The sequence below is a fragment of the Corapipo altera genome, unplaced genomic scaffold (genome assembly GCF_003945725.1).
Source record: "Corapipo altera isolate COAL_440 unplaced genomic scaffold, ASM394572v1 275, whole genome shotgun sequence".
NCBI lineage: Eukaryota > Metazoa > Chordata > Aves > Passeriformes > Pipridae > Corapipo > Corapipo altera.
Window position 1 is genome coordinate 891427 of NW_020885001.1, and position 19243 is coordinate 910669.

At 51.2% G+C, this 19243-nt stretch overlaps 1 protein-coding gene across 1 annotated transcript in view; it reads right to left on the reverse strand.

Moving 5' to 3' along the window:
* The window catches only part of ZMAT4 (zinc finger matrin-type 4), a 45165-nt gene that overhangs the window by 4288 nt on the left and 21634 nt on the right, over positions 1–19243 (reverse strand). Inside the window, exons 3-6 of the mRNA XM_027667080.1 lie at positions 14620–14709; positions 9720–9876; positions 4814–5041; positions 1444–1540 (exon numbers count right to left, since the gene is read on the reverse strand). Coding sequence (XP_027522881.1) covers positions 1444–1540; positions 4814–5041; positions 9720–9876; positions 14620–14709 — 572 coding nt within the window. The remainder of the gene's footprint in view (positions 1–1443; positions 1541–4813; positions 5042–9719; positions 9877–14619; positions 14710–19243) is intronic.

Genomic DNA, 19243 nt, shown 5'->3' on the forward strand with positions numbered 1-19243 from the left:
TACAACAGCCACTGCACTCCTACAACAGCCACTGCACTCCTACAACAACCATGGCACTCCTACAACAACCACGGCAGTCCTACAACAACCATGGCAGTCCTACAACAGCCACTGCACTCCCTACAACAGCCACAGCACTCCCTACAACTTCCCAAGGTGTTCGTCCCCAGCACTAGAAATTAAGATTTCTTCATCTCTGCTAATTGCAGGAGACTGCACATCAGAGCAGGTGTGGGGATAACCCAGAGGACCAGGCACCCTCCTGGCACTGCAAAGTGGTGGCACATCTTTCTGCACATCTCTATTTCCCGTCCATGAGGCTGCTGTGGTTTGAGATGAACTCCTTTATCCTTCACAGTAATCCCAGCAGCAAGCACAGCAATAATGATACAGGCTCAGAAGGACCGGCAGGGGAAGGATAAATTACAGCCCAGGCAGCTCAGCACAGATGCTCTCATTCCAGGTTTCCCACGGGAAGGGCTCTTGGCTCTATTTTCCAGCAGTGGGAATTTGTTGCACTGGGTACAGACCCCCCTGTCCACACTGTCCCCACTGTAACCTGGCCAAGCAGGGATCACCCACCAGGGAGAAGTGCTGGAGGAGAAAGGGAGATGGAGGCAGCAAAGGAGCTGCTGAAAGTCCCAGACTGCTCCTGGCACAGCCCAAAGCCACAGCTCTGCCTGGCCCCTGCCCCCTGCTCCACAACAACCTGCACTGGCAGGTGTGCTGGGTCACCACATCTGACAGACATCCCAAATCCCTGAAAAAATAGGACAGAATAATAGGAATCTGTGAAGGTCCAACATCATCTGGGGAAGGGCTGGGTTTATCCTTTGCTGGCTTAAGCCAAATGAGCCATTAGTGGTTATTGCTGGTTCTGCTCATCCTGCTCACCTTTCAGACTGCCCTCAAAGCTACCTGAAGCACTTCAGGTATATCCCTTTATATTCCTCTCCTAATCTGGGCAGTCCTGAGTGCTCCAGCCTGAAACAGTTCCCAAAGCTCACATGTAAGTGCATTAAGAGCGATTAGTTTATTAATCTACTCTCTGGTACCATGTATCTTCATCACTTCATTTTAATAATTTGTACTAATTGACAGAGCAGACTCCCCCCAGTTCTCGGAGCTGGGTACTGTATAATTGCTCTAAATCACAGCAAAAAACAGTTTCACTGGGAAACACCTAATCCCATTACACTCCCGGTGTCTCTTCTGAGGTTTCACACATGAAAGAAGCTGCAAACTTGGTATCATTAACCACAAGCCAGCAGGACTCCAGGAAGCCCATGTGTTCCTCAAGCTGGAGGGGCCTCTGTGTTTTCAGAGCCCCCAGAGCTGCTCTGCTGACGAGGCTGTTGGGAGTTCAAAGCACCGTGAGAGGCGATTCCAGCCCAGCAGCCACAGCCTGGCTGGAGCCCAGGGGAGCAGCGAGACAATACCCACTTGGTCTGATGTTTGGAGCCCTTCAGGTGCGCGTGGTACTGCTCTATGGAGTTCAGGGTGACGCTGCAGATGTTACAGGTGTAGCTGCGCTTCAGGCCTGCAGAGGAAACCCAGAGTGTTAATTAACCAGGCTGTGCAGTAACCACCTCCAGGACACCAGCACCACCAGAACTTCATCCCACTGGAGCTCACCAAAGCTGCTACTTGGCTGAAACTGGTTCCATAAAACTGAACCTCAACCCCACGGGCCATCTGCAATGGGAAGGTGGTCCCAGCCCGAGCAGTCTGTGCCAGGAGCTGCTGGGCTCTGGCTGTGCTCACATTCCCTTTTGCATCCTCATGACACATCAGCATTCCCTCCCCTGCAGCGTGACATGCATTCATGTAAAATTGAATGTCCTCCTATCCCCATTAAATGAAATATTAACAAGCCAAGTCATTAATGTCATTCTGCATAAAATGCATTAAAACCCATTCCAGGGGAGTTCTTGTTAAACTGCTTCTTACTAACCACAAGTGACAGAACAGAACGAGAAGTATTTATAAGGCATACAAAGAAATTATGAGACGAGATAGAAAATGAAACTCAGCTCTTTGCCTGATTCTGCAAGACAGCATCTGCAACACTGCCAATGCACCTGAGAACACAAAGGCTCCAGGTGAAAACATCCCTGTGCCCTTGTCCTGCTGTACTGCACAGGCTGCCCTGCTTTCTTTCAGGGATTCAGGGCACCTGTTGCAGAGTTTGACTCAGCCCCAGCACCAGGCAGAGTCCATTACAAACCACCTGCCCCTGAGGAGCCAACCTGCCTGGGAGAGGGAACACGAGAGCTCGGCCATGGGGGACACCAGACATGGACTGAAACTGGTGAGGTGTGACCTGACAGAGAAAACCTGCCATTCTTCCTCCCTGTGCTTGGCACAGGTTGGGGAGGGCGAGAGCTGCCAGATGGAGCCGTGCCAGTGCCAGGGTTCAGGGGTAGCCAGGGGAGGCAGCTCTGCAGCAAGAGAACTCCTAATTTCTCCCTCTTTCAGTCTATGCCCACATCCCTCCCTGCCCAGCAGGAGCAGAGGGGGTTCCAGGCCAGCCCTGGGAGCAGGGGGACCTGGAGCAGCTCAGTGCCATGACTGGAAAGCCACACAGAGCTGCTCAGAGAGAGAGGGCTGGACCCTGCCTGTGCACTCCCCTGTGCTGCAGCTTTAACTCAACACACACCACACGCTGCAGAAATGGTGCTCACTTCTCCTTTTTCTTTTTTTTCCTCCTCTTTCTCATTTCTGAGAAGAAAATAAGACTTCAAAATTGCAAGATGAGCACTTGGTGAGAAGAATCAATGTTTTTGTTTCCTATAAATATCAGTTGTCCAAAAATACATCTCTATTCTTATTTCTCCAAATACACATTCATATTTATCAATAAATATTTTATTACAGCCATTATCACAACATCAAAGGCTGCTGAAATGTTGTACTTCAACTGACACTGCTTATTCCAGGCTCACACAATGCATCAAATGTTCGTCTCCCACACTAGTCAAAATAGAATTAATATTTAAGCTGTGATGGGAGAAGCCACCAGGGATGCAGGGAAAGGGGATGACTTTGTGTTCCAGGGAAAACTGAGGCAGCCACTGCCTTCAACACCTGTAAGGATCTGCTCTGGGCTGGCAGCTGAGTGCATCCAGGAGAGCATCTCTGGAGGGACAGAGATGGACAGATGGACACAGCCTAGTTAAGAAAAAGTGGAAAAAAGCTTTCCCAGCTTGGCAGGCTCAGGGATGGGCTCAGGGATGGGCTCAGGGATGGGCTCAGGGACAGCCCCTTTGGCTCTGGCTGCACACCTCCCTGGTGCTGGGGAGCACCACAGGCTGCAGCCTCCAAAACAGCATCCTGGAGTGTCCAAGCAGAGGGCCACAGCTGTTCCCCTGCACCAGGCACACACACAGCCAGGACAGCTCTGCTGTCCCCTCTCCTGCCACCCCCAGCTCCAGAGGGACCACACTGGACCCAGCTGCAAACCCCAGCCAAGCACAGCACCACCGGAGGGTAAAAACCAGCGGCTGATGAGGCTGTGAAGGCCTCCAATTTCACCTCTCCCAGGCACAAGCTAAATGACTAAAACACTTCACCACTGATTTATTTACAGTTAATGACATCCTCGGCCACTCTGGAGCTTGGCACAGTTCAAAGTACCGAGCACTTCCATGTTATTGTCCCAGGTTTTATTCCCACATCCTTCCAGCAGCGGGCAGTGACTCAGCCCCATGAATCATTGATGACACCATGAGTCACACTAGGTAGCACAGGAGGATCTGGATAACCATTACAAGGTTTATGGGAGATCAAGAAATGCACAATATATTGTATAGTCATTAGTATCTAAAGGAAAATTATTTCATTTAGCAAGGAAAAAAAAACACCAGGTATTTTAAAATGTTATTGCAAAGCCTCACTGGCAAACCAGACCTCCCCCATGTGGCTCTGAATCAAACCTGCCCTTCTGCCTCAGCTGCCTCGGTCTGCACAGGGGATCATAACCCAGACCTCAGAGACAAGAGGCTCGTGCCTCTCCTGTGCCTGCCCCTCAGAGCAAACCTGTGCTCTGTCAGGATTCAGTCCTGGACACGGCACAAATCACAGCTCCCCACCACGGGCTCCAGAGGCCCTGGGGGTCCCGGGGGGCTGTGGCTCCACTCTGCACGAGAGCATCTCCCAGAGGGGTGCAAAGCCTGTGTGACCCCAAGGTGCAGCCCCCACAGGGATCCTACAGGTGCCAGAGCCCCTCCCCATGGGGCCAGCACGGGTGGACAGACAGACAGACAGACAGAGGAAGGCTGCTCTCCCTTCTGCAGGAACACAGAAAACTTGTGTTTAACATCCCTGCAGCAAGTGCTCAGCTCCTCTGGCTGTGTGGCCCCGGGGCCACCGCAGTGTTTTACAAGCACTAATTAAATCACAGCAGACAGCTCTGTCCCACTCTCCATCAGGGACATGTAGGGAGTGCTCTGCCTCCAGCAACATCCTCCCATCCCCGTGTCCCCGTGGGGCCAAGGGCTCCAACGTGTTCTCCTCTCCCAGGGATGGGCCACACTTGCTCGAGGACAGGCGTGTGTGCCAATGGAAGGGACTATTTTGGGAGGAGGTAGAAGAGATACCTAGGAAACAACTTGGAAAGGATGCTGCTAAAACTGCAGGTTGGCACCCTGGAGCAGGGGATTTTTTTTGTCACAGAAGTGGGAACCTCATGAAGCAGTAACAGGACCCCGGGGTCCCTGCACCACTGGAGCAGGGGAGCAGTGACCACAGCGGGTGAGGGTCACCGGATCCCACGGGGAGCAGGTCCCCATCTCCACGTCCCCATCTCCCTCACCTCTCAGCTCCCCCAGGTCCAGGGTCTTGCCCAGCTGCTCCAGGAGGTCAGCCCTGGCCGCGTTCTTCTTGTGCTTTTTGCCGTCGTAGTGCTGCTGTGCCATCATGGGGTTGTTGAACCAGGCTGTGCAGAGCTGGCAGTACCTGTCCGAGTCCCGGCGCTGCGGCGGCGACGGCACCGCCGGGGGACTGTCCGAGTGCGGCGCCTTCAGCGAGCCCAGGGCAGCTTCTGCAAAAAGGCAACGCTCAGACATGAGCTTTCCAGGCTTGTGCTGCTGCCTGAGTAACAGCAGAGCCCCAGGCAGATCCCACATTAGACACGGGGAATAATTAGCAGCAGTTACAGGGTCCCAGTGGATGTTTTGGATGGCACTGCTTGGAAATCTACCACTTCTCATTAAAAAAAGCAGCATGAAAGGACAGCCCGGGACTGTTCCTCAGCTTTCTGCATTTCAGTAGCTGGGGAAGGAGGATGCTCTCAGTTCAGTTACACTTCTTACCACTGTTGTGACTAAATCTGCTAAACTTATCCTGCTTAAATTGCTACTCCAAGGAAAAATCACCGATGGAGGATAAATATACCATGCAGAGCCATCTCCTTCTCACGACAGAGAGACAGATTTATCACTATCTCAGGATTCTTATTTTTTAATTTATTTGGTCTCAGAAAGAACAGGGAAAGCCACAGTCATTGTAAATTGTCACAGATGAAAAAAGAATACCCAATAGTCAGTCCCATCCTTCAAAGACCATATTGTGAATTGTCAGGTACCAGCAACCCCTGATCTTAACTTAATTCCATTTTCCAGCCCATCCAGGAACACAAAGATGACCCCCAGTCATTTCATTCCAAATAAAAAAGGGTGATTAGTCTTTATATAATGGAGTGCACCTTGTTCAACACAGTTCCCCAAAACTTTGTACAGTACAAGTCACAGAGCCACAGAAAAACAGTTTAAAGTGAAATAAAGTTCAGACAACATCGTGATACAAAAATATACAATGACTAGCACTTAATTATCACACTTCGTTCAAAAATTCCCTTTTATGTGGTTTTCCTTTTCTTTTCCAGATGAAGTGTCTGCTCCCTAAATAATTAACAGCCTGCTCTCTCCGTGGCACTGGAATAGGCACATTTGGAGGTGGAGAGAGGAGCGTGGTGGCTCCCTTTGATCAGGAGGTGATCCAGCTGAGCCCTGATGAGCACACAGGGCAGAGGATGCCAAACCCACCTCAGTGTCTGACACCAGGAATGGCAACACAGGGATATATTTAGGCACACAGTCATGCCTGGAGCCCACTGTGATTGACTCCACGGCTTGAGAAAGTTAATATTGTTATAAATCTTCTGCTGACCTGCTCGTCTATTAACTTCCTTCGAGGAAATTCTATCTTGCATATAACATTACTAACAACCTTCTCAGTTTCCAGGGATTTGCAAGCCTCTGTTGTTTTTGGTGATGACTGCCAGGGTATCAGAGTTCTGAAGAGCTGCTCGGGGCAGGGGCAGGGCCAGGCAGGGCCCAGCTGGATTTGGCTCCTAAAAACAACACCTTTCCTACAGTTTCCACAGGAGAGACACGGCCCAGCCCCTCCAAGGTGCACGTGGCAGAACTGCAGGCACAAGAAGAGCAGAGCCAGGGGCCAGCACAGCCACTGGGAAAAAAATGAGGGAACTGCAATATTGCCTCTCTGAACTGAAATTACACAGACCCTGCAGGTGCTTGGCTCACAAAAAGAAGCACAGCTTGCCTGCTGCAGACACGTTTCTGCACTCCCTGAGGAGCCCCCCTGCAGGAAGGGGTCCATGCCCAGACCCCAGTGATGCCACAGGGACTGGGAACAGCCCCAGTGATGCCAGGGGGACCCTCTGCAGTGCCCTAGGACAGGGCTGAGCTGTGCTGGGGCACCAGACTGAGCTGCAGAGATGTTCAGACCATTATAAACAACCAGTGACTTCAGCAGCCCCGGAGCTCTGACAGATCTGACTTGCTCTGCAAGCCCCAGGCTGTGAAGTTCAATCTATCCACCCTTTTGGTCAGCTTTCCCCGTGTCTCTATGTTCCTGTGGCCGGAGGGGAACCAGGGAGGCTGAAGCTCACGGAGCTGGTGGTGTCTGCAGGAGTTACATCTCCCACTCACTAAGGGAACCCGACAGCAGCATCTCTGCTCTCAGCCCCAGGCTGGCCCAGCAGCCCTGTGGCTGTGCCTCTGAGCCCTCTCCAGGCTGGTGGCTTGTGCTGCCCCAAAGGCTGGGCAGGAGGCTGTCAGCGGGGTGGCACCACAGCCCCCATGCCCACCCTGACCCTTCTCTAAGCCCACCACCACATCTGGCTCCCCCTGAACCCATGGGCTGCAGCCCCACGGTGGGGACCCCCTGCCCAAACCACAGAGGGGCTGCCCCAGGCAGGGATTTCCTCTCAGCACTCAGCACAAAACACCTGCTTGTAAAGCCACACTCCTCAGGTCCCACTGACAACCCCCACCACTCCTAAGGTGGGCTGAGCTGGCCTGGAAATTAATGAAAACATCCCAAATTCACCAAATCCTCCTGAAGAGAAACAGATGAAAGTTGACTTCTCCCCAAGTGTGGATTCACTGGTTTGATATGTGCTACATAACTGCTGCAGAACAGCAAATGCCATCATTCCCCGAGCAGCGACACGAAAATTAATAATAAACACTCACAAAACGTCAAACGTTAAAAATGTTTCTCCATCTAAAACACAAACATAAAAGCTGCGAGTTTGACTATTTCAAGTATTTCAAAATGCTAAATAGCTCATGACAGTCTGCCTTACGCTCCCTTTCACTGTGGGAGGGAAGTGAGAAAGTCTTACTTTGCTGCAAGAGGCAAAATACAAAGTTAGAAACACTTTAGCACTCCAGCGATGAACTAACGTTTGACTTCTTTCTCACATCCAAAGCTTTTTATTCTGAGCTGGATTTAAATGGCACCCAACTTTTCCATTGGCACGCTCCAGGAACCCAGCATGAGGACAAGAAAGAACTGAGCCACAACAAGGGGGCACTGGGGAAACTCGGTTTTTCTTCAGAAGAAATCCCAGAAATCTGGGACTCAGGCAGACTCCAGCCACTGCTGGACAGATCCTTGCATCCAAACCCAAAAGCCATTTACTCTGCCCCCCTTGGTGTCCCAAAGCCAGGACTATTGCCACTTGCCTGGAACAATCCCTGCAGGTTCACTCGGATCAATGAAGGCAGCAGCTTTTTCCCCCACAATTCTTTGGTTTATAACTCCTGGGGATGATGGGATGCAAGCTGACAGAGGATGTTGGAGATGACTAGAGGAATTCGTCAGCAATGGCAGTGACATAAAGCCTCTGAGGGGTACAACCTTGTACAGCAGAGCAACAGGAAAGATCACAACTACCTCACTGTCATGATGAGACATCGTTTTTGTGAGAAACCCGACTGTTGGGGCACTTCTCCCTTTCCTGAAAGCACTGGCAGAGAACGAGAGATTTGTGTTCCATTTGGATGGTAACAGTGAAGGGGAAGGTGTATCTCTGCAAGGAGACTGAGACTAGATGTGATTTTCTTCAGGACTGATGAGACAGAAACCCCAGAATATCAGGCAGCAGAGTATCTTCCCCAGGAGCATCCAGCACACTCAGGGCTGTGCTTAGTTCACTCCCAAGACTCACGAGCACTGGAGTCTCTGAAGATCTGTCTGACAGAATTAAAGCTCCCTGGTGCCAGACACGAAGGACTGGGACAAAAATCCAGTGGAAAAATGCTGGGTGATTTAAGGAAGCTCAGAAAAATGCTGTGTCCAAAGGGTATATTTCTGAGAACTCCTGGAGAGCGAGGAGGTGCTTATTAATGTATTCCTGAGCTCAGCTTCATCTTCCAGATCAAGTGCCTGGAAGAGCTGATGAGTCCTTGAATTACTCCTTCCCAGTGATTAGGATGGCTGAAGAGCCCATTACTCTGGAGCACCAAGTGTGGCTCACTTAGAGCCTTGTGAGGCTGATCCAGATGATTCAAAAGTGAGACCAAAACACAATGCCAGGCTGCAGCCCTTGGCAAGCCCTGCCCTGGCCGGGCCCCGTGGTCCCTGTACCTGCCTGCACAGTCCCCACGGGAGAATCCAAATCATCAGCTTACATGGGAATCACTCTCTGTGCTCTTCCCTGAAATGGAAGGGCCCAGGGCAGCAATTCTGGGTCACATCTGCCTGCAGGACCTCAGCCCAGGGATCCTTCCTGGAGAACAGGGAGTGCTTTGCTTGAGCATTCTCGGTCCCCACAACAACAGAGGAATTTTTTTTTTTCCACAGATTATCAGTGTTTTTCAGGGACTTTATGGTTAAGCAAACAATAAGATGGTTAAATTATCCGATTCCAACACTTGACTTTTTAAATGTGAAAGTTAATAGGCTTGCATTAGTGGAATCACTGTGGAGGAAAGCAGAAAACCCATCTGGGCAAAAATCAAGAGACAATCAATCCAAGAGTTTTTAAAGCCTGGATTTCCCTCTGAGGCAAGCGCAGCTCATGCTCTGCTCTGTACAGTAACACCAAAGGTTTATTAAACTTATTAGCGGAGCTGCTGATAATTAAAGCCAGGTTTGGCTCTCTGTGCCCAGCAGAGACATTGTCTTCCACGAGCAAAAACCCTTGGGAAGCGTGGAGCCAGAGACAGGGCTCTCACACCAGGGCCAGCCCCCGGCTGACAAACCCCTCATCTGCACGAACAAAGCAGACAATAACGAGCATCAGCAATTTTTAAAGGTTGTTATGACAGCAACACAAAGGAACAGCTGCTTCTGCCAGCCACCACCACTCAGCCATCCAGGCTGTGCCCGTCTCTGCCCGCACACACCGAGCCCCCCGTGCCCCCCACGCCAGCCCCTCCTGCTCCACTCGCTGCCTCTGCACCTACCTGTGGCCTTTAATGCTGGTTGTTCCCCTAGCAACAATTTTAACCTCTTGGCGTGGATTTTCCCTTGGTAATGCGATTCGGCCACCACTGCTGAGGTAAAGGACATGTTACATAGTGTGCAGCATTTGTTCTTATCCACTGAGTCACCATCACTGCCCTGGGTGGAGACAAAAACACAGACAAAAAAAGAGGTGTGTAAGCCCACCGAGCACAGTCACGGAGAAAGAAGAGAGGAATCCAGGTTGTTATGCCAAGGCCATGGCTGCCAAGAGGTTTCCCTTCCTTGTGCCTCTGAACCTCACTCCTGCCCGGTCCCAGCCCTGCCCAGGGGACACCTCCAACTGCCTGGCACCTTCACCCTGCTCTGTGCTGGGAGCTCAGCCTGTACCTGTGTCCCCCACGGCCACAGGGCTCCTGGCACGTCCCCCAGCCTCCCTTCCCTCAGCCTTTATTCCTGTTCTCTGGCTGAGGTCACACAGACCTGGAGCTTTCCCTGCCCTCTGACACCAGCACTTCCCCCTGAGGCACTTCTGCAGGAGACCCCAAAACCCCTGGGGGACAGGACTTGGGGGGCACAACCCTCTGTGCAGGTGGGAGAAGCAAATGAACTGGCCAGAATCGTGCATGTCCCCTCACCAGTTCTGGGTGAACCTACCCACCTGACCCACCACTGAAGGTCATCTTATCCCCCAGAAAGGCACTATTAGAAAAATGACTGATTTTCATCACTTTTTTGTTGTTGATAACTGTAAATCAACTTAAACCTTAGGGAGAAATCTCAAGAGGTGATTAGTACTGTTCTGAGTATAATTTGCACTTCTTTTAAATAGCTTTCTCTCAAGATATTTTATGTCTTCAAAGGGAAATCACTTGAAAGTTAAGAGCAGAGTAAAAAATTTCCAGACTCTATTGATCATCAGTGGTGGCAACATATAAAGAGCCTCCAACAGAGCTCGTTTGAAAAGCTGATACACTTCGGTGTTAATGCACCAGGGTCTCTTCCTCTGCCAGGGCTGCTCTTCAGTGACACTTTTTCCTTTCCAACCTACTTTCTCAGCTAGACTGCAGTCATAAAAAAGAAAATAAAACCCCCCTCAAAGACCCTTATGACACCTCATGTAGAGCCCAGGGTCCCGTTTACACTGACCCACAGTTCACTGCACAGCTCACCCCGGTTCACCCAAGTCTCTGGGTGGGCACCTCAGTGAGTGGGCAGGGGAGGAGGGTCACCCCCAAACTCTTGGTGGGTCTGCAGGTCCCTCTGCACACACATGACAGACCCCTGCTCCCTCACAGCCAGCTCCACACACCAAGAACTGCTCCTCCTCAGCAGGATGCACGAGGTGTTTGGGCTCGGGTGTTATTAAGCATTTACCCACGTTCGTATCCTCCACCAGCAGCATCACCTCTCTTCCCTCCTCCACCATCCCCTCCCTTCCTTCCTCCACCATCCCGGCCCTGCACAGAGCCAGAGCTCCGGGCTGCTCAGCCCTGAAGGGTAATTATGCCGTCTCATTTGTCAGCGGCTGTTTTACCTGTAACCGGAGGGGCCGGGGAAAGCCGAGCCGGGTGTCTTTTGTCACCCCCTGAATGACACGGCGCTGACAGGATTGTGCAGCCAGCTGGTGAAATCACACCCCTTGTCTGCCAGGACACCCGAGCCGGGGCACAGGGCAGCACCTGCTCCCCGGGGATGCACCCACCCATCCCTGCCCATCTCCTGTGCCAGCCCGGGCTGAAGCAGTGAACAGGCACTGACAGCTCCTCTGAGCTGCCACACACCCACCCAGCAGCTCCCTGACCCCCTGCTGCCAGGCCCAGCCAGGGAACATTTCCACCCCTCGTTCCCTGAGCCTTCTCCAGCCAAACCTTGGCCACCACGCAGCACAGGAGCTTCACACAACAGAACAAACCAGGGGCTGGGAGTCAGAGCATCCATCTCCCAAAACTGGCATCCCACCTCTTCCCCCCCTCCACAGCTGTGCCAAGCCAGCCTAATTTATAGGGCTTCTTTTTGTGATATTAGAAACTTCAAAGCCAGTCTCGTACATCCAACAGAATTAACTTCAGTTATTCTGCTGCCTGTTAACAAGCTGCTAAAAGGCATAATCCCCACACAGGGCCAGGCACTTGCAGCCCTTTGCTGGGTATTCCTTAAGCAATCCACAGGAAAAGTAAGGATTTTTATTCCACAGATACAAATCTGCTGTCTTCATTTCCTAGGTTTTACTAAGAAGAAAAGATTATACAAGCCCTTGAATACAGCAGTATAAACCACAGCACTGAAAGCACTGCAAAATAACTTTTAAATTTGAGTTAATTTTCTGTGCATGAAGGTGCTGCTATTAAAGGGCTGCTTTCTGTAACGCTCCACAGGAAATTCAGGCCATTGCCATTCTGGAGCCTGTTTTTCTCATGGCACAAGAAAAGAGCCAGTTTATGGCTCCCTAAAGCTGAAACACTTGAGTCTGGACATGCTGAGAAACAACAAGCCCCAGGTGAAGTGCGGGGGTGTGACAAGGTCAGCACATGTCCCACAGTCCCCACTCTGGCAGGAGCAGAGCCACTGGCAGCCTGGGGAGGATGGGATGACCCAGAGGACCCTGGCTACCACCACCCAGCTGTGTCTCTGTGGGCATTTAAACCTGCTGGAGAATGAATTAAAGTCTTCCATCACTGATTTCTTTCACTGAACCAGTACTGGGTGCTTTGGTTGCAAACCTCTGGTAGGGTACAAAAGACAGAGCAAGAACATTGGCCCTAAAACCCCCTTAGTCTCAGTGGAGATGCTGAAGATTTCAGCTACAGCACACGGTCAATTCTGCCCCAGAAGGGTTCAGGACTGTGATTTCCTCACTGATGGGGAGCTGAGGCAGCCCCTGGCTCCACCACCCCCAGCACTGCCTGGCAGGACACACATCACCTCAGCCACAGAATCTAATATCCTGCTGCCTTCCCTCAGACCATTCATCCTCACTGTTATGAGCCCTTTCCCGAAGCTGGTTAAAGCAATTTACTATCCTACAGTACCAGTAGGGCTAGAAAGGATTTGAAGGCTTTTCTCCCATGCCAAAAAAAATGTGTTTCATAACACACCAGACATTTTCATCATGTCTGTTCTGATCATAAACAGGGTCCTGTTAGTTAAAGGCAGTGAGAAAAGGTTGATTAAATCTGATTTACCAATCCTGGGACTTGAGGAAAGGACTCCTGATTTCAGCAGGGCCCTGACACCTTCTCAGATGACTTTCAGCTGAAATGTTAAGCAGAAATTTAAAACGGAAGGTCAAGCCATGAGGTTTTTTTCCCCTCCTCCACACAAAATTAAACCAATAACGAAGAGCACAACAACCGAGCCCTTATCCAGTGCAGGACTAATTGTATGAGCCTCCTGCTTCTCACTCCAAAGGGCTAACGGGTGCTTTGGGAATGCAGGGTGTTTCTGCAGCCCTCAAACTACAAACAGCACTACCCTTCACCTCACAACAAGGTCAGGAAGCAAATGCTGCCTCCGATCCCATTGCACCGAGTATCCACAACTGCAGCTGCCTCTCCCTCCTGCTGCCAGAGGGACAAGGTGTTGGCTCTGTGGCCAGCAGGACAGAAAACCCAATGGCACACAGCCATGGAACAGTTCTGATGGGGAAAAAAAGGCTAATATTCATTTTTTTAAGTTGCAGATACTTCTGCACGAATTTAATTGGTCTTCATGGATTATTTCTAATACTCATTAGAGTTGCTGTGCCACGGCCCAGTGACACTGCTGGGATCAGGCACCACAGCCACACGTGTCCATGGCAGGGATGTCACTGTGCAGCATTCGAGAGGTCCTAAATAGTTCTGCTCTCTCTAAATGCAAAGGCTTGGGTAATATCTGATCAGCAACGAGCCCACTTTGAGCTCTAAACATTGGCAGATTTTCCCTGCTATATTTTCATAACACAAATAATTTTAGAATTTAGGTCTGGCCTAGCCCAGCATTCACCTAGAGCACGAGGACTCACTAATCCACCCCCCACTAGGGTTTCCCTTGGCACAAGCACCAGCAACCACAGAATTACACTCCTTCTCCATGCTGCCTTCCAGAAAAGAAGTGGGAAACAATTCAGCTTTGACTTATTTGAGGTCTGGTTGGTTCTCTGTCCTCCATATCCCTGTGCTGAGATGCACATGCAGTATGTGGTTCCTTGTTAGACATAATCAAACCCCTTGGAGGATCATGTTCCCAGGCTGTATGTGCCTGCCCACTGAGCCCTTCACACTGTCATTAATAACTCAATGAAAATGCAGTGAGATCCTGTTGTCAAGGGGCAGATTGCAACTGCAAGTACTCCATGTGCAACAGAAATGTTCTCTAATGTTTTAATTACTGTGTGAAGGAGCTTTCAGATTCCTTGGGCAAAATCTGCACCCTTCTCCCTTTGATTAGAAGATATCTCAGTAAATATCAATAGTGCTCAGCCCCAGTCACACTGAACTGGTTTGGATGCTGCGTGCTGGGAACTTCACCCTTGCACAGCAACCCCAAGGGCCCTGCCAGCAGCACCCCAGAGTGGCCACCACCCCACTCCTGGAGCCTCCATCCCCCCCATCACCTGCCCCAGGTGCTCACCAGCAAACCCAGCCACCACACTGAAATGGAGTCAGCCCTGGGCACCTGCTATCAGCACGTTTTGTCCTACGAAAGAACATCCAATAACTAGAAATGCAATCCCTGCTGCTGATGCGCATCATTCCCGTGCGGTTTATTGAAAATTATTTTCAGCAACTCTGCACTTCAGCTAATCTGAACATTACCTCTGGGCACCTATCATCTGTGCCTGTAACAGAGAGAATGCTGTGGCCCAGAGTCAGTGAGTCACAAAGCAGCTGAATAAACAGGGACCTGGATTGTACCCACGTTTTCTGACCGGAGCTTTTTCGCCGGGCAGCCTCCGTCGACGGGGTGAAGCATGTAATAGAGGCGGACTTTGCTGGCATGCTTCCGACTCTGGAAAACAAAAACAGAAGAAAAAGGAGAACCGAAGCTGCAAGGAGCAGGAGACTCTTGCTGTGCTCACTAAAGCAACCCACAGTCAGATTTCACATCCCCTTCGCACAGGTATCCAACACCGGAGCAGGAAAGGGGGAAAGACCCAGGCGAGGAGCATCTGCACCCCACAGAGGTTTCACAGAGCTCTGCACCCAGCTGAAACGAGCTGTGGGATGACTGGGACTCCTGCCAGTAGCAGAGGAAATGGTCCACCCCAGCCACCCCCTAAGTCCTGCTGCCTGCAGCCCCTCGGAGACACGGGGGGGATCAGGTGGCGAGGGAATTTGTTACCTGAAATATGGGGTTACTGAGCTTCAGGTGAGGACAGGATGGCATCGTGAGGGGTCAGAGGCACACACACACAAACCAAACCCACAGCTCCTACACTTCCAGCATGACAAAATATAACAGGGGTATAAAACCTCCTGTGAGGGACACACGAGCAGGTTTCCTGCTGCCTCTGGGCAGGGCTGGAGCTCACCCTCACCTTTGGGCAGGTGAGGGTCACAGGGCAGGTGAGGGTCACAGGGGATGGGAGGTTCCCTGCTCATGCCAGGAGCAGCAGCAGCCAAAGCAAACCCTTGGGACTTGCAAAACACAAAGGAAGATTTTAAAGCTTCTACAGCAGGAGCACAGACACAAACCTTTAAAACCCTGACTTACAGTCAGCTCTTGTCTTCCAGCAGACGCAGGGAGGAAAAACCTGCAGCCACAAAATACCTGCAGCCACAAAATACCTGCACCCAGCATATTGTCCAGATATGTGGGCAGCTGTTATCGTGCAAATGCCTCCTCTGAATCTCCCTTTTCTGATTGCCCTACAGAACAACAGCACTGCAATACCATAATTTCAGATCACAGAGCCGCAACTTGAAAATACTAAATTATCATTAGCATGTTCTGGAAAATTCTTTTTCCTGTGGTATGAACTTAAAGCTAAATTTGCAGGGAGCTATAAATTGTATTTGTGTGCAGAAATGGGACTATACAATAATTTTTATCCACGGAGCAAATCAGTCAAGATAAATAACGTCAAGTATCTGTCCTCAGTTTGTCCTCCTGCTGCATTTAGCCAGTGTGACCTGCCACGGTCAGAGCTAAGTGCAGGAAACCCCAAAGCTCCAGCTATGAGATGAGCAGCCCAGGCAGCAAGAGCTGTGTGATTAGGAGATGACAAAACAGATGTTTGAAATGCACGGGACGGAGGGGCGGCGGCTCTCGGCGCTCCCGGTGCTTGGCCGCGGTCCCGCTTCCTGCCCGGAGCGCCCGCTCAGGGAGAGTCCAACACCCCGAACAGGCAGTGTGGCCTGAGCTTTTCAGCTGAATTCCTTCCCTGAGCATTGACACCCCGCAGAGCAGCCAGCCTCCCTCGAGTCATCCTCCCCACAGTCACGAGGCTCTTCCCTCGGGTGAGTTCATCCAGCCCGTCACGATGCCCACACGCACACACAGCCACAGCCTGCTCGCTTTAGAGGGTAAAATGTTTGGGGGGGAAGGCTGCTGGGCGTGTGAAAACCACAAAGGCAAGATGTTAAGAGGAATCATTATTGTGGTTCTGCTCCGTGGCACTCAGCTGGGCCACAAAGATGCCCAAACGTTGGCGTTAAAAGGCAGCAAAGCTTCAGCCCTCTGTGAAACACCTCTCACCTTCACTCAAGCATTTGTTTGGATTTACGAAAGCCTAGGTAAGGAAATGACTTATGTTTGGCAAGATCTAAAACCACACGGCTCCTTATGCAGCCTCATTATCCTACGGTTACAAAAGCAGAGCTCAGAATCCTCCCTGGCCTCTGCACGTCCGTGGTGAGCGTCTCCTTCCCTCTGCGGGGCGGGGGAAGCGCAGCCCATTTGTCATCCATTTTATCTCTGGTATTTCCTACATTTACATGTGTATTTATCAGCCCAGCACCCAGGCAGGAGCACGGCAGGAGCACAGTGATTATTCCTGGCGTGCTGCTGCTCGCAAACAGCCCCGTGGGTTGTCCTCTCCCTCCGCAAAGCAAACCTGCAGCTCCGAGGCACGAGGAGGGCAAGTGCCAGACACACAGCGGGGCCAAAGGAAGAGCCACGAACAGCAGCCAGGAAACCAGGATAAATTGGGATCTGGGCACCTCCAGCTTCCATTTTGATCCATCTCACCACACGCACAAGCCTTAGAAAAGACAAAACCTCTCCACATGTGTCAATCCACAGTCTGGAAGCAGCACCCTGCCTGTGGAGGCACCTCCAACAGCCACCACAACCTCATCTTGGGTGCAATAAGGGTGTTTCTGTGCCTGGGAATATTTCTTTTGTAGCTGTACAGAGTGTTACACCAAAGGCATTTTCACTTCATTTCCCTGTCTCTAGTGGGAACAGCACCTTTCAAAGGCATGAAGTCTGGCTTAATGCTGTGGGCTTGAAAACCAGCCCTGGCCATGCAGGGAGCTCAGAGAGAGCCTGTTTTCACATAGCTGCTGCAGAGTTCTGCATTGCAAGCTCATGTGCCACTGTGAGGCTCATCAATAAAAGTAAATAAATGGATCATTTCTATCTCTATCAAATCTACTCTAACACAGAAGATTGTGGCAGAGACAGCAGAGTTCTGGCAATTCAACTCTGAAACATAAAAAGGCAAAGCAGAGCTAAACTGTGCTATGAAATGCAATTTGGCCTTGCATAAATCAGGTTTTGGAGCACACTCTGCCCGGAGCAAGAGGCGAGAGCAGGCAGTGAGGTCTCTGTGGGAGCAGGGGCAGCTGGCAGGGCCTGGGGAGCTGCAGGCAGGGCTGGTTTGGGATGCACAGCCCTGCTCGCCCCGGATGATGGAGGGGCTGCTCATCCTTCCTCTGTACATCTACACACGGCTCTGGGGAGCACTGACCCGTCTCCCCTCACACGGCCAGAAGTCCCCAGCTGAGGCAGCAGCCCGAGGCTGCACAGACACACACAGATCCCCCCTGCCCTGTGTCTGCCCAGGGCTCTGGGCGAGCAGACCACCCGAGCTCAGCACCCCACTGCAGCCCCGCTTTGCACTGCTGATCCAAGCTGAGCTGACAGTCTGAAACACTTCAACACTTCACCATTTTGTGAGGGTCTTCCTCCCGTCCCCCCTGGCCAGGTTCAAACCAACCGTCTCTGCAGCTTCCCTCACGCTGTGCTGGCAGCTGAGCTCATTTCCCTGTTCCCCACAGATCCCTTCATCAATCCTCGCTCCCTCCTGTGCTGGCAGCTCCGTGGTTTCAGTCAGTCTGCCCTTCCCCTCCTGCTCCTCCTGCTCTGTGACCTCCTCTCCAGCCAAAGGCCAGGGGTCCCAGCCCTGGGGAGTGTGGCCACACCGAGCATCGCTGGAGACACGAGTGGGAGATCAAGGAGGGATCCATCCTGACAGCCCAAATGGCTGCAGCTCCTCTTAGTTTGTAAAAAATTCTTTTTCAGAAACCCATCGGGTGGGTTTTAATCCTTTTAGTCTACGGTGTTGATTTTTTTGTGTGTGCTGGCAGTTTCTTAATTAAATTGCCATGCAACGTGCAGTCACATGATTACACCAACTTTATTATCTGTATTGGCCCTGCTTGTAATCTCATCAAAAGAGAGAAAGTTATTTTGACTGGCCCAGTTCTCCAAACCCCATTACATCATCCTCCAGCCCCTCTCCCGAGCCTGCTGTGCCCAGGAGCTGTGCCAAGCTGGAGGGCTCCAGCTCCCAGTGTGGGTCCCCCAGAGTTGCCGTGCTTGGCTCTGCACTCTCTTCCTCCTGGAAACTTCCTCCACCTTCCCAAGCCCGTGGAGGGTCAGCAGTGCTGGTGCAGAGCGTGTGGCCAGTGCACTCCAAACACTTGTGAGTTAATTCCTGGACCTGCCGACTCAAACAACAACAACATTCTGGATTTCATAATCGCTGCCTGACAAACTCCCGAATTTCTACTGGAACGGGACCAATCTATTCCTCCCTCTGTGATATAACAACATCCTCTGCATTTTTTAAATAGAGGGCAGAAGTATTTTCAGCAAACGCCTTCCCTTTTCTGCCTCTCCTACCCACGCGACCAGCAAACCCTGTCAAGCTCCCCGTGGTTCAGCGCAGAGCCAAACTCCGGCTGTTATTCCAGACACTGCTGCCTGTCAATGCCCCTTTTCTCCCTTTGTAATTTTTGCAAAGCCTCATTTATAATTTATGGTCATTTCTATCAACTGCCCCTTTTTTCCGCCGTGAGTTTAATTTTTTAAAAAGCGTCTACTGGTGCTTGTGCCTTCCTGGGCACACAGATCTGTGTCCACAGCTCCTGAGTGCTCAGCTGAATTCTCACCCCCATCAAACCGGCTGCTTCAAAGCAGCAGAGAAGAACATTACTGGTTTGGACATTGATTTGTTTACATGTAAGGGTAATTACTGATGATCTATTCAGCCAAGCAACTACGAGCTCACTTCATCTTCCCTACATCTGTGATCACTCCTCCCAGCTTGCCAAGCTGACTCCAAGTGAGGATCCTGAGCATGAATTTTCTGTCT